Source organism: Myotis yumanensis, unplaced genomic scaffold, assembly GCF_028538775.1.
Source record: "Myotis yumanensis isolate MYYU_CA2020_CCGP unplaced genomic scaffold, mMyoYum1.0.hap1 SCAF_9, whole genome shotgun sequence".
Lineage (NCBI taxonomy): Eukaryota > Metazoa > Chordata > Mammalia > Chiroptera > Vespertilionidae > Myotis > Myotis yumanensis.
In genome coordinates, this window is record NW_027223760.1 from 50,561,890 (window position 1) to 50,576,585 (window position 14,696).

Here is a 14,696-nt window from a genome sequence, read left to right on the forward strand (position 1 = left end):
TCCGAGAAATGAGTCACGGTGCTCAATTTTGATGAGTAATTTCAGGTGTCATGAAACCCTGTGCGGAAGAAGGGGCGAGGAGGGGGCGTCAGATCTGCAGAGGGAAGAAGACTGGCAGCTGGGGATTGGATGGCGAGATCTCGATTTTCCTAAAATTGCGTCATTGCGAACCCAATTGGGTCCAGATATTATGGGCACCGACGGGTTACCGTCTCGGAAACTCTCCATCAGACGCAAGCGCAAGGAGAGGAGGCGGCTAATTAAATATTGAGCAGAAAGTCGCGTGGGGAGCGTGTCACGTGGGTCTCGAGGCGCGTCGAGCCGCGGATAAATACTGCGAGGCTCCAGGCGGGCGGAAAGCGCACCCGACCTCCTCCTCCTCCACCGTCGCGGCACCGAGAGTGCGGAGCGCCGGGCGTGCGCTCAGACCGGCCAGAGGGTCCCTGCGGGTCTGCGGGTCTGCCCGCCGCGGTAAGTGCCTGCGCCCCGCCAGGGGGCTCGCCGCGGTGCGCAAAGCGCCGAAGTGGGCCCGCTGGATGGGCCGGCTGGGGCGAGGGGCAGTGGGGGGACAGCGGAGGACGGCGGGGAGACGTGTAACCCGATTGCCAATGTCCTTCATGTCTCCCACCTGCGGAGCCTCCTGGCCTGGCAGTGTGGATTGGGGGCTGGTGGGGTTGGGGTCGGGGAGAAGGAGACTGGAGAAGCTTGGGGACTGATTCTCTTTCCTAAATGGTACAGGCTTTTTATCTTGGTTCCGTTGTGGGGCAGACAGTGTTGCTGCCCCTTCTTAGGTAGCCGCCCCCAATGTCTGTCATTTTCCCCTCCACGATCTCTTCTCCCTGCCCTTCCCAGAAATCCAGCATGAAAATCCTCCTGGCCTTGGCCGTCTTTTTTCTCATCTCCACGCAACTGTTGGCAGAAGAAATCGGAGCCGACGATGGTCTGAATTATTGGTCCGACTGGTCCGACAGCGACCACATCAAGGTGAGTCCCGGACCCCAGCTGGTCCTCGTGGTTCCTCCCGAGCTCGGGGAGCTGTCACTGTCCCTCGAGAGAGCGCCCCGGTTGGCCTGGCGGGCGCGGCGACCGCGACCAGTGAGACCAGTGGCTGCGCGAGGATGCATAGGATGCCACCCTCAGGTCCCGGGCGAGGTGTGCCCACCGCCAACTTTCCTCCCGAGGCCAGCACGCCGGTCTCAGGAACTCGCTGGAGCAATAATGCCCTCGGTGATGAGCCCGGGGTCCTCACCAGGCTGGGCACCCCACAAGGTTTCACCCCCGGGTAATGGGGATTTCGGGGACTCTCGTCCAGCCTAGAGGACCTGGCGTTTGGAAACGCTGGGCAGGGCCAGAGGAGGGCACGCCGGACCCTGGCAGAAGCCGGGGCAAGGGGCGAGCTGCTGGGGACAGAGGTGGATGGAAAGCTAACTTCCTGCCGTGACATGTACTTTGTGGACCTGAGAAGGTAGCCGCAGGTTTGCCCGTCCCTGGCTCGCAGGCTGTTGGCGCAAGGGAGCGCGCCTCCCGGGAAGAGTGAAAGTCGCGCCAGGCAGGTGGCTCGCAAAGCTCGGTCAGCCTGCCCCGCCCTGGCAACACCTGTGTGCCTTTCGGGTGATGAGGCGTCTCCAAATCCGCCCGAGACGAGACTGAGTCAGGTGGCTAAGAGGCAGATGAGTGAGGGTCCCCAGGCTGCGAGCAAAGAGCGGAAAGTGCGCGGGGCTCGGAGACTTCCCCTCCTGGTAACGCGCAGGGACTCGGGGGAGGAGGCGGCGCTGGACACGAGTGCCGCGGAGTGGGGTGGAGGTAGGGAGCGACCTGCCCCGGACCCCACAGCCCGGGCACCGGGGAAGCCCGGCCTGCTCTCCTCTCCCTGCGGAGCTGGCTTTCCAGCCCTGATCGGCAGGGTCCCGCTGCCAAGGTTCGCCCAAGGCTGGAGCGCGCCACGGGAATGACTCGGGTTTGGGGGAGCCTCGCGCTGACTGCTACACCGGGTTTGTCCGCACGTCTGTCCCCCAGGAGGAGCTGCCTGAGCCCTTTGAGCATCTTCTACAGAGAATCGCCCGGAGACCCAAGCCTCAGCAGTTCTTCGGATTGATGGGCAAACGGGATGCTGGTGAGATGGGCAGCCACCCTCTCTCTGTCTCTGCGGAGGGCCCCCCACCCGGTCTGCTCGCTCATTCTCAGAGCGCCCAGTTTCTCTTTTGCTCTTTGAGTAGAGATTTCCAGCCTAGAAGGAGGGGTAAATCTCCCTCCCCCACTCACACACGCAGGGCACGTGCCCGCAGAGGGAGGGGGGCATCCAGGTCTGGCATGCCCCAGGGTTAGACCCAAAACACCAAGGACAGGACCCAACCTTAGCTCCCTGGACTAAAGATCCTAACGGGCAAAGCAGGAGAGGGCACAGGGCCTCCAAGGGGTAGTACTGAGAATGCTAAGTGCATATGGAAGCTGAGTATAAACTGCTCCCTGTCTCCTGATAGAAATATTCAGTTTCCTTGAATTCATCGTATCATCAGTGGACCCTGTAAAAAGTTAGTTGTTTCTAATTAGATTCCTCAATTGCAAAGCAAGTGGCCCTGTTAAAGGCTCTTTATGGTAAAGGTTTCTAGACATCTTTATTTTACTATTGTGAATGCACATTTAGGAAAGTGAAAAAAAGTCTTTTATGGGCTGAAACACAGATTCTTGATTATGCCTGTTTAATGAAGAGATGTATTTGCATCTCTCTTCCTCTTCTGAGCATCAATGGGTAGCCCTCCTTGAATATGTGCTTTTTAAAAAAAACTTTATTGTTGAAAGTATTACACGTCTCCTTTTTTCTCCCATTGACCTCTCCCCCGCCACTCCCACCTCCCCAGCACATGCCCTCACCCCCCTACTGTCTGTGTCTATTGGTTATGCTTATATGCATGCATACAAGTCCTTTGGTTGATCTCTTACCCCCTCCCTCCCCTGCCTTCCCTCTGAGGTGTGAAGGTATGTTTGATGCTTCTGTGTCTCTGGATCTATTTTTCTTCATTAGTTTATGTTGTTGAATATGTGCTTCTTATAGGGAAACATATGTGGCATTGCCTAACAGTTACTACCAGGCCTCGGGAGTCTCAGTCCTGGATTTGGAATCTGTGACCCATAAAAAGCACTTAAAAATTGTTTTTTATTTATTAACATTTTGTTTATATTATCAATAATTTGTGCTTCTGCTATATTCCTCAGGTAGTATATGAATGGGAAATGTTACATATTTTAAACATCAATTTATATTTTTCCTTAGAAGGTAAGGCAATTCCTATTGTTGTCTTTCTTACAGGACATGCCCATTTCTCTAATAAAAAAAGTAAGTTCAAAATTATTTTGACATTTATCAAATACAAATGTTGATTGAATTCCACTTTATATAATACCTTATCTTATTTCCTGTTGTAAGTTTGGGATTAATGGGTTTAATTAAGACAATATATGAATGGAAAAGACACATTATATTTCATCCAGAACATGACTGTTTAAAGCTCTATGGTTTAGACATATCATACTTTCCAAAAAGATACATTAGGTTAAAAATCCTTTAACTCCCAGCTAAACTGCTGAATTTCTGACCCACAGACAGTGTGAGATAATAAATATTTGTTGTTGTTTTAAGCTGCCCCCCAAAGCCCCTTTAACTCCTACAATTGTTAGTTTAGCTAAGAATTTCAATCCTGGGGTAAAAATCCACCACACACTATCCCTTGACACCCCACAAGCACCACTTCCACTGCAAAACAAAACCAAAACCAAATATTTATAGATATCTTCTAACTCAGTTGAGTGTGCTGGATGCCATAATGATGTCACTGATCATGGTAATTCAGCAGCCAAGGGGCTCCAGTGAATGTCTGAGTAGACCCCTTGGCTGCTGAATTACCATGATAATCCTTACTAAAGGTAAAGATAGAAGGTAAAGATATCTACCATGATGAGTAGATAATCCTTACTAAAGGTAAAGATAGAAATGCCGGTTTTTTATTTCATAACTGAATGGGAAACCTCAATCTATCAAAGCGCAGTGGACATTTCTTAGGGCAGTGACAATGGTAAAAATTGTGACACTCGATGGTCATTAGGTCCCAGTTGCCCAGTTAATGGAACCAGAGTTGACAGGCAGTCCCAGGGGTCCATCTTAACTGTACTGTGCGCTTAGTTGCTAGCTTGGATTTCGGTTCCCTGGGTGGCAGAGTAGGCCACATTAAGAGAGCAGCCCTATTCTCAACTGGTAAACCAAGGGACATTCTCTCACTCTAGTGAACGTCATCTTTTCCAGAGGCTCCATCTTGACACTAAATAAATCATTCATATTTACTTTCTAAGGAGTTGACTTTCAAGGGAATTATATACAGCAGAATTCTGTATAATGAAAATAAATACACTCTATTAATGTCAAAACTGACATACTTTTCAAAAGGAGTATTATTTAAAATCTAATAAAATAGAAAGAGTAACCTTTGAGAAGTTTGTAATTATCAGGTGTAGGGATCTGACTTAGCTAAGGTTCAGTTCCTGAGAAATACAACATATTCAGTAACAAGAGGAAATAGGCTTGGATATTTCCCTGTCACACAGATGTGAAATCAACTTCCTAAAAATCAAAGCTAGCTTCAATAGCAACAGTATTTAAAAGTCTGTATATGTAAACAGCTAAAATATAATATGAATAAAGAGTACTTGCTAATATTTAGATATAGAATTGAGAAAAGTGCTTTCATTTAGTGTTTTAGTGTCATTTATAAGACTTACTAAGGATCCTATTTTTTTTCTGACTCACCAAAACTTGAAATAGACTTATATTTATTATATGAGAATATATTTAGAAGCTTGCTTTTTTTGATACTAGTTATAACAGTTTATTTACTCAAAGATATACATGTTAAAATACCCCTAAATGTATTTTTCCAGGACATAGAACAGATGCCTTTATTGGACTAATGGGCAAAAGAGCTTTAAATTCTGGTATGTATAAAATCATGACTGAAAATAGACAGTATTTTAAATCTTATTTTCTTTCTAAGGCATAGTTTTCAAATTATTAAAAAGGAATAATGAACTTAAAATAAGTATTTATGGTGAAAAAATTCTAATTTTCATAAATAAGTCTGAGAATGGATTTATAGCTGACTAAGCTAATATCACCACAATATCAATCTCTCTCAAACCATCAGCCTTACCAGTGTCTGCCCCATTTAATTATTACCTAGCCTGAATCTTTGGGCTAGTCTAATGCTCTATCCCTTATATCTGTCATATAAACCACATTTAACCCTACTGAACTAAGGGTGTGGGGATTGCAGGAAATAAGACCAATTTTCTCTTGTTACCAAGGTAATTAACAAGTCTTATAAGACAACAACAAAGAAACAAAATAAATTTATTTATACAAATCACTTGCTCTTCATGAAGTTATAGAAACTCAAACTCTAAAACATCCCAGTAGATGTTTGAGAGCTTTATAGTCCATTCCTGTGCCTTCACAAAGGAACATAACCAAATCATCCTAGAGATACACACGATCAGTCCTGCCTACAAAGCCCTCAGAAAGAAGGGAGGCCACAATTCTCCTCAAAACCCATTTTAATTCTGGACAACTCTTTCACTTGCTGTAAAGACTGTATGCTTCCTTTCTTCTCTTTTGTTTTTATTTTCTATGTAAATGCCACATGCTTATATCTGAAAACTCACTCATTACCGTATTTCCAAGGTCAAATAACCCCTATGGCATTTTCATAACACTGATTTGTTGTTAGGCACATGTCCCTAGTTTAGGTTCCTTGGGAAAACTATTCAAATTCTCTTCATTGTACATGGAATAAAAGTGGAATTAAAATACTAATTGTATAATGAATTAGAAAGTAATCAGCAGCTGTCTTATCCATCTAGAATATTTCAAATTTCTAGAAAATCTGTAACTAAGGTGTGCTGGTTTAATTCTTATTTTTCTGGAAAGTCATGCAAAAATGGTGTCTGCTAGTATTTATATTGGTTCTCTACCTTCCAAAGTTAGACGACTATGTTTGTATTTCTTCATCAATAATGTGGGGTTGGCTCAAGGTTACATTTTAAAGATACTACCAATCCACCTAATAAAAAAATTAAAACCGTTTTATTAATATACACTATCTCCTGGCTTTTGGAAATGGAATGTAAATTTAAGCCACTAGAATGTGTATCAGTAGTCCTTATATAGCTGTGGTTTTCGTGATAATCATATTAGACTTCAACTCTCCATTTCCAGGATTGATACAAGTTTTAGAACATGCTTAACTGCACAAATAATATAGGTACTATACAATTTAGAACAGATTAAATGCAACAAAAGTAATAATGTATTATAAATAATAAATAGAATCACTGTAATGAATCAGAGTTAATTTATGAATAAATCTTTGTTTCTCCACTTTAGTTAAAAAATATAAAAGGAAAAAATGGACAAAAAAGTAATCTACACTCAATCAGAGATCTTTTCATATACTCAGTTGAGGTAAAGTTATTATAGGCTTCTACAGCCTTTTGTGGTCACAAACCCCTTTGACAAGCTAGAAAAATCTAGAAACCCCCTTCCCAGAGAAACCCTCCTCATCTCAGACACACACAAGTTTGCCTAGGGCTTCAGAGGGTGCAAGGACCTGGGAAGAAACTCTGCCTGAAGTTAGGGGAATGTTATGTTCCCGCTAACCCACTGACCTGTCTTTGGTTAGTTCATGTTAGCATTCCCCTCACTTCTCTGAGGAACAGGGTCATGTCACCTGAAGCTGGCCAGGAAGTGAGCCTGTGTCAGGTATCCTCCTCCTCATATGAGCACCAGGGTGAGACATGAACTGTTTCCTTCCTGCAGAACTGCCCAGTTTGGGGCTCAGCCTATTCTACCCCAGAAATGCATACATGACCGACTTAAAACAATCCGTGTGTCGTTAACCTCACTTACAGGACAGTGGGCTGTGAAAGCTCTTTTGCCCCGTGTTGAAGGGGAAGTGATGACTGGAAACTGGACTTCCCTTCTCTCTCCACAGATCCTTCACACTGGGAAAAGTGTTTGCAGTAACACTCAGGGGTTCTACATATCTTTCCCAGTGATTTCTGCTATTTCTACTTAAACGTAATATTTGAAACAGGGCATACTGGATTTTTAAAAGCATAGTAGTTCTCTATGATGTAAATCTAAGGGTATAGAGTGTTCGTTAAAATGATGAAAAGTATACTTAAGTATTTTGATCATATCAGTCTGATCTTTACCCTTTTCTGGTTACAGACCCCTTTGAAATTGTACTAGTATACAATATATCATATTACATCATTTATATGTTATGTTATGTTATGTTTTATGTTGTGTTATATTTAATTTTGGCCTTTTTAAGTCCAGATAGTCAATGTACTTAAATTACTTGCTAGGTATAGGGTAAATCCTTTGAAAAGCAGTGATTAACCTTTCACAGCACATAAGTGTGCTAGGAGGTAAGTTAAACTGTGTTGTATTTAGATGGCACATAAGCCCTACCTACAGACTATGAGGCTGTTTTTAGTCTCAAGGACATTGGGAGGCACCCACAAGACAGGAAGAGACCCTCACAACATAAGTTATCCCTGTATCGAGAATCAGCAAACTTTTTCTGTAAAGAGCCACACAGTAAATAGTTTAGACTTTGTGAGCCATGCAATCTCTGTAACAACTACTCAGATCTGCCATTGTGATGCTAAAGTGGCCATAGACAATATATAAATGAATGGCTGGCGCCATGTTCTAGTAAAATGCTATTTACAAGAAAAGGTGGTGAGCTGGATTTGGCCCAGGGCCTATAGTTTGTTGATTCTATCCTAGAATAAGTTTCACATTTTGCTTTCATCCTATGACTATTCCTGGTTAATTTAGGCACTGTCCTTTCTATAAATCACCCGGGGTGTCTGCCACTGTTTGAGAATGCTGCTGAGAATCAACACTGCAATATATTGTGGAAGTATGCTTTTGGGGAACCAAGTATATGACAGACAACCAAAGTTACCATTAATTCTGTGGTTAGATCACTTCCAGACAGGATAGAAACTGAGGCAAGATTGGCAGATGTGCAAATAAACCTCTTGGAAATATTTCAATGGAGGGAAATAGTCATTATGAGTTTTGAAGAAGTCATTATGTGTGCCTTGAACTTTAATTCCCTCAGTGAATCCTCTTAAAGAACCCTTTCTCTTCTCTTTGTTCTCAGTGGCTTACGAAAGGGATGCAATGCAGAATTATGAAAGAAGACGTAAATAAACCACCTAATGTGTTTACTGAGCTTCATTTGTGTCAATGGTCAATAAAAGGTAAAAAATGAGAAATGCACTATGCGGAATAATTATTTATTTAATAATAATAATAATTGTTTTGAGTTAAAAACTCAACAAAGTGTTTATTTTTCATATTGTGCCAAAATGTGTTGTAAAAGTGTGTTATAATTCTAATATGATGATTCCCTCAGAAATAGAAACAGTAGTAATTTCTCAACAAGCACAGTGTTCAATGAAATTGTAAAGACCTGTCAACAATATAGTCTCCGAAGAAAGAAATCGTTTTTGTTTCTTGAAAGTAATCACATCAGCTCCTGCTGAAAGAAAGGAAGTTCATAGATAGGCCTGTGCTTCTCTGTTTTTATGGTGAAAATGTACAAACTATATTTGTATTCCTGAAGCATGTTTTATGCTTTGTGACTATATAGAAATGTTGTAAAACATTTTAATGTGATTCTAAGGTCATCATTTCATTGTGTAATGTGTTGTGATAGTTGACATTTTAAATAAAAGAAAAAATATCTTGAGAATTGGCTATTCTTTCATTAACATTTAGGTCAAATCAAGCAACCATTCTTTTAGTAGATGAAATGTGTGCAAAGCTGCTTAGCTGACAAATAATGAAACATCAGGTTACTTAATTTTTTTATTTTTTGGTTAACCAGAAAATATTTTTCCATTGATTTACAGAGAGAGAGGGAGGGAGAGGGAGAGACAGAAAGAGAGAAACATTGATGTGAGAGAGACACATCGACTGGTTGCCTCCGGCATGTGCCCTGACCAGGGCTGGAGATCAGACTCATGACCATTCAGTCCACAGGCCTACACTCTATTCACTGAGCCAAACCGGCTAGAGCAAATTTTTTTTTCTTAAAGAAAATTACTAAAATGTAATCTCAGTCCCCCCCCCCCCCTCATACATACACATACGTGTGTGTGTGTGTGTGTGTGTGTGTGTGTTTCTTTATGGCTCAGTCACTTGGCATATCATTCATAGAGAAAACAATTCCATTTTGGAATCCAAAGAGTAAAGGCTAAGTCCTGTTTATACATGCCTATGATTCCCTTTTACAAAGAGGCTACTGATCTACTTGGAAGATGCATTTCCCCGGTTATTTCCTTGTTGGGTGACGCAGCAGTGCACACTACCATTACAGCCCTGCTTGGGCCCCAGGTATGAGTTCCCCAGTGTGTGAATCTCACTAGAATGAAAACATCCAATGAAACTCTCACAAAGGTCATCAGAAGATGATAGAACGATGCGGGGAGGGGCTGACAACATGATATCACCCCATAACAAAGGCAAAAGCCCCTTCCCAGCATGTCTAAGGAGAGCCTGGGAACTGCTAACACCCACAGCACTCTCCGGCAAAAACATGGGCATCAGGAACATATACAGAGGTGAGCTCTCATGTATTTATTTAAGGGGAAGTACTGATAAGTGTCTTTGGAACTATTTTCTAATTGCACAGAGAATGTAAAATATTGACATGTGGTAAAAACAACTCAGTACAAGCATGGTTCAGTGAAATCAAACTCCAAGAGGTTAGCTTGGATCAATGTTAAAGCCACCTGTGGGACTGGGAAGCTAAAACATATTTTAACCTTTCTGTCCTTAAATGAACAACTTGTTTAAATTTTAAAAACTCCAACAAGTTCATTTTCCTTATTATACAACTAGAGGCCTGGTGCACGAATTTGTGCACCAGTGGGGTTCCTCGGCCTGGCCTGTGAAATTGGGCTGAAACCGGTTCTCCGACATCCCCCAAGGAAGGGGTCCCAGATTGTGAGAGGGTGCAGGCCAGGCCGAAGAACCCTACAGGTGCATGATCGGGGCCGGGGAGGGACGCGGGAGGTTGGCCAGCCGGGAAGGGACTGCAGGAGGGCTCCAGGGCATGTCCATCCCATCTCACTCAGTCCTGATTGGCTGGACCCCAGCAGCAAGCTAACCTACTGGTCGAAGCATCTGCCCCCTGGTGATCAGAGCATGTCATAGTGAGCGGTTGAGCAGCCTTAGCATATCATTAGCATATTACGCTTTGATTGTTTGAACAGCCAACTGGTCGACCAGACACTTAGCATATTAGGCTTTTATTATATAGGATACATTTAAATATTACAAAGTACAGTATAAAAAAAAATGGAGAAAGTCATCTAGAGCCCCATTCCCTAACAATATTGTTAAATGTTCTATTTAACAATAACAATAATTGTAATATATAATCATCATCATAATAGCTTTCATTATGCATATAATGATGTGTTGGTCAATAGTGGACTGCATAAACCATGTGGTCCCATAAAATCATGATGGAGCTAAAACATTCCTATCACCTAGTGACGTCGTAGCTGTCATAACATACTGCATTGCCTTACTCACCTGCTCGGGTGATTCTGGTGTAAACAAGCCTGCTCTGCCAGTCGTATAAAAGTACAGCACATACAATTACATACAGTACCTGATCTTGGTAATGACTAGAAACAACTATGTTATTGGTTTATGTACTTACTATACTATGCCTTCTATCCTTACTTTAGAGCAGCAGTTCTCAATCTGTGGGTCACGACCCCTTTGGGGGTCGAACGACCCTTTCACAGGGGTCGCCTAAGACCATTAGAAAACACATATATAATTACATATTGTTTTTGTGATTAATCACTATGCTTTAATTATGTTCAATTTGTAACAATGAAAATACATCCTGCATATCAGATATTTACATTACGATTCATAACAGTAGCAAAATTACAGTTATGAAGTAGCAACAAAAATAATTTTATGGTTGGGGGTCACCACAACATGAGGAACTGTATTAAAGGGTCATGGCATTAGGAAGGTTGAGAACCACTGCTTTAGAGTGTACTCTTTCTACTTATAAAATTGCTGTAAAACCACACGCCGTGTTACACCAGCAGTAGCCTCATAATCTTGTGTATGCTGGGTCTGTTGATTACATCATTTTCTCTTATGCTTGATTTAAGCCCATGGTGCTTTGCACAGTAACATGCTGTACAGGCTTGTACCTCCAGAACAGCTCTACCATAGAGCCTATTGGGCTATACCATCTAGGCTGTGTAAGTGGCACTCTATGGCATTTGAACAACAATGAAATCTAATAATGCATTTCTCAGAACACAGCCCCATTATTAAGTGCCACATAATTGTACATATTTAATCACTCAATAAGGGAAGTATTACTATTGGTATCATCATAATTTTATAGGTGAGGATATGAAGTTCAAGGAAATATTTGGGCCAGACCTTATACTATGAGAGGAGTCAAGATTAGAAAAAAATATTAAGGGTATTATAGCAAGGCAAATTAATATCTAACAAGGAGATTGATTAAGCAAACTGGCATAGTGATACAACTGAATATTATGCCGTCATTTAAAATGACACGGTGTATTTAGTGAAATGAAACAACATATGTGGTGTGTTGTTAGGCACCAAGCAATATTTCTGCATTCTATATGCATATACTAGTATATTTCTGCATAGATATTATAACAAGAAGGAACAATGTCATGGATAAGAGTGTGGGATTCAGAGTCGAACTGCTCAGGTCTGAATGCCAGCTCATCACCTAATAACTTGATGGTGGGCAAGTCTCTAATTTATCTTCCTCATCAGTAAAATTGGACAATGATAGTATTGTATCGATGACTATCACACACTACCATACAAAGTGAATACTGCCCACCGGAGCCCAGCTGAGGGTGTGGGCGCCTGGAAAGCTCACAGCAAATGTTCAGTGAAGGGGAAAGGGAACCTGTCGCCATTGTTAGCCACGCTCCAAAATGCCAGGGAGGAAATTTGCACTGTATTTTCACCACTAAAATGTTCTTGTTTATAGGCACACTGAAGCAGCAGCAGTGTGAGGGTGGTTTTTAAATCATTGCCACACAAAATAAATCTAGCACTTTATTACAAATCGGGCAGCACTTTGTACCATTCATCTGTGCCCTGGACAGGCCCCACTGCCCCTTCGGTCTCCGCGGCTCTATAAACCCTGCAGCAGGGTCCCTAGTGCTGCCTAAGGACCTGCATCAGCGAGACCTCACTCAGGCCCACGTTCCCTCTGCCCGAATCCCAGCAACAGCATGAGTACAGAGCAGGAGAGAAATGTCAGCCTTACGTTTGGACTCATGAAATGTTTACTGTTACTTTCTCTCTGGGGCATGGTTCCTTTAACTTGGATAAGTTTTCTTCACCTATATTCTCTCTTCAATATTTTATTCTGTTGTGAAACAGCAAAAAGACCAATCTATATAATTAAGTTACCTGAACACTTTATTGTTTTGGGTTTTTTGTTGTTGTTGTTGTTTGGTTTGGTCAGGGTCCAAGGCAAAAACAAATGACACTCCAAGTGAGCCATTTGAAAATAATTTAATAAAGGGACCAGTTACATAGGAGCGGATGGGCAGAGAAGGCGGCAATGGGAATGGTTCTCTGAGCTCGCACCCTCGGGAGCCACTGCTACCCCTGCCTGAAGGATCAAGATGAGCACGTGAGCCATAAGGTATAGAAATGTCTACTCACTATATTGTACACCTGAAGTTAATATAGTATTTTATGTCAACTCTAATTGAAAAATAATTTTTAAAAAAGATGAAATGGCCCTAGCCAGTTTGGCTCAATGGGTAGAGAGAGCATCAGCCCATGGACTGAAGGGTCCCAGGTTTGATTCCGGCCAAGGCCACATACCTCGATTGCATACCTGGTTAGGCCAGGTTCGGGAGGGAGGCAAACAATCGATGTGTCTCTCTCACATCAATGTTTCTCTCTGTGTGTCTCTCCCCGTCCCTTCCACTCTCTCTAAAAATCAATGGAAAAAAAGATCCTCAGGTGAGGATCAACAACAGCAACAAAAACATGAAATGAGGGTCTCTTCTGCAAAGGGCCAGGTGGAGCTGTTGTCTTCAGTCAGGGGCAAGACCCACACAGGGTGATCAGGCATGTGTGGAGGGGACAGGCTGGGAGGCCATAGAATAAATACCCCATCGCACTCTCCTCCTGCTGTTTGGTTTCCTGCCGGGGCCTCCCATTGGGAAAACCCAACCAGAAAACATGGGGCTCAGAGCTCCACACAGGCAAGCAGCACGGGCAAGGCACCAGAGCAGGCGGAGTGAGCTGCTGGGGCGTCTGGAGGTGGAAAAGGAAGCTGTCCAGTACATCATGTACGCCATTGGTTTTTTGTGTGTGGTTTTTAAAATATTTTATTGATTTTTTTACAGAGAGGAAGGGAGAGGGATAGAGAGTTAGAAACATCGATGAGTGAGAAACATCAATCTTTTCTGACCTATTGTGCCTGAGTAATGTAACAATTTTTTTACCTTTCTAAAATTGCAACCCAACCTCCATCATTATGGGTTGGAGTCACATAAAATACTTAGACACTGCGGAAGCCATTGCAATGGAATTTAAAAAACAAAACATTCAAAAGTATTTATGTGGAATAATAGAATATATTTTTATAACCTCTCATAATTGAATTGGGATTGAAAAAATGACTGCAAATGCAGGATGATATATTTACCGAATAGACTTAATACCTATTAAGAAGAGACCATTAATGGATATTAGGAAAGAATATCATCTTATGTAATAGTGGTAGAGGAAGTTTTTTAACTTCCCTAAATACTTCTTTATGCCAAATAATGACTCAATGAAGCATAGATTAGAAATTATCTCTATACTTTGGTTTACTTTAGAAAATAGTTTTCTTACGTGTATGTAAACTAGCTTTGAGGAAAGAGTGAAATACATTTATAGTCTACCCTTTCTCTCAACTGGAAAGAAATTTAGCATGCATGTCTTCCCTTTTACACTCGTCTTCCTTCTCTAACTAACTCCCATGTTGACACCTTATGGAATTTATTTCCAGTTTGTTTATTTAACATATACACACACCAACTGATTTGAATTTAGTGATCTCTTTTATTACTTTCGTACCATGTTTCTTGTTCATTACTTCCTCCCAGATTTATTTTTCTTCTTGCTGAAATACATAATCTAGTAATTCTTTCAAAGTAGATGGATGGTAAACGTTCGGAAGTCTTACATGTTTGAAAACACCCTTAATTTGTGAAAGAAGCTGAATGGCTGAATTTATTCCACTGATGGCAAGATTTGGGCCTCCTCACCAATCCTACTAAATCCAAATTGATTATCTAATAGCTGCTGAAACCATGGCTCCAGTTCCCAAAATGTGCCCCATGACTAATACAGCCTAAGTTTCCCATCCATTCTGAGAACTGGAACAGTGAAAAATTTTCAGAAAATAGTGGAACTTTGACCTTCATCAGTTTAACATATGAATTCCATAGGCTGTCTGCTCTGTAGTGGAACAGCTATCTTGCGCTATATGTTGTGATGGTCTTAGTAAAGGCGTAAGCTAACAGCT

General features: G+C 42.2%; 1 protein-coding gene across 2 annotated transcripts; it reads left to right on the plus strand.

The window, feature by feature from the left end:
• Positions 1 to 204: 204 nt before the first annotated feature.
• TAC1 (tachykinin precursor 1) lies at positions 205 to 8,809 on the plus strand. Of its 2 annotated transcripts, XM_070425127.1 has the most exons (6): positions 209 to 471; positions 853 to 984; positions 2,017 to 2,113; positions 3,308 to 3,334; positions 4,930 to 4,983; positions 8,226 to 8,809. In XM_070425127.1, exons 2-6 carry the CDS (start codon positions 862 to 864, stop codon positions 8,273 to 8,275), a joined length of 351 nt encoding a protein of 116 aa, XP_070281228.1. In that variant the 5' UTR covers positions 209 to 471; positions 853 to 861; the 3' UTR covers positions 8,276 to 8,809. The 2 variants fall into 2 exon arrangements, with proteins under 2 accessions (XP_070281229.1, XP_070281228.1); XM_070425128.1 differs by lacking the exon at positions 4,930 to 4,983 and having other exon boundaries at positions 205 to 471.
• The last annotated feature ends 5,887 nt before the right edge of the window (positions 8,810 to 14,696 follow it).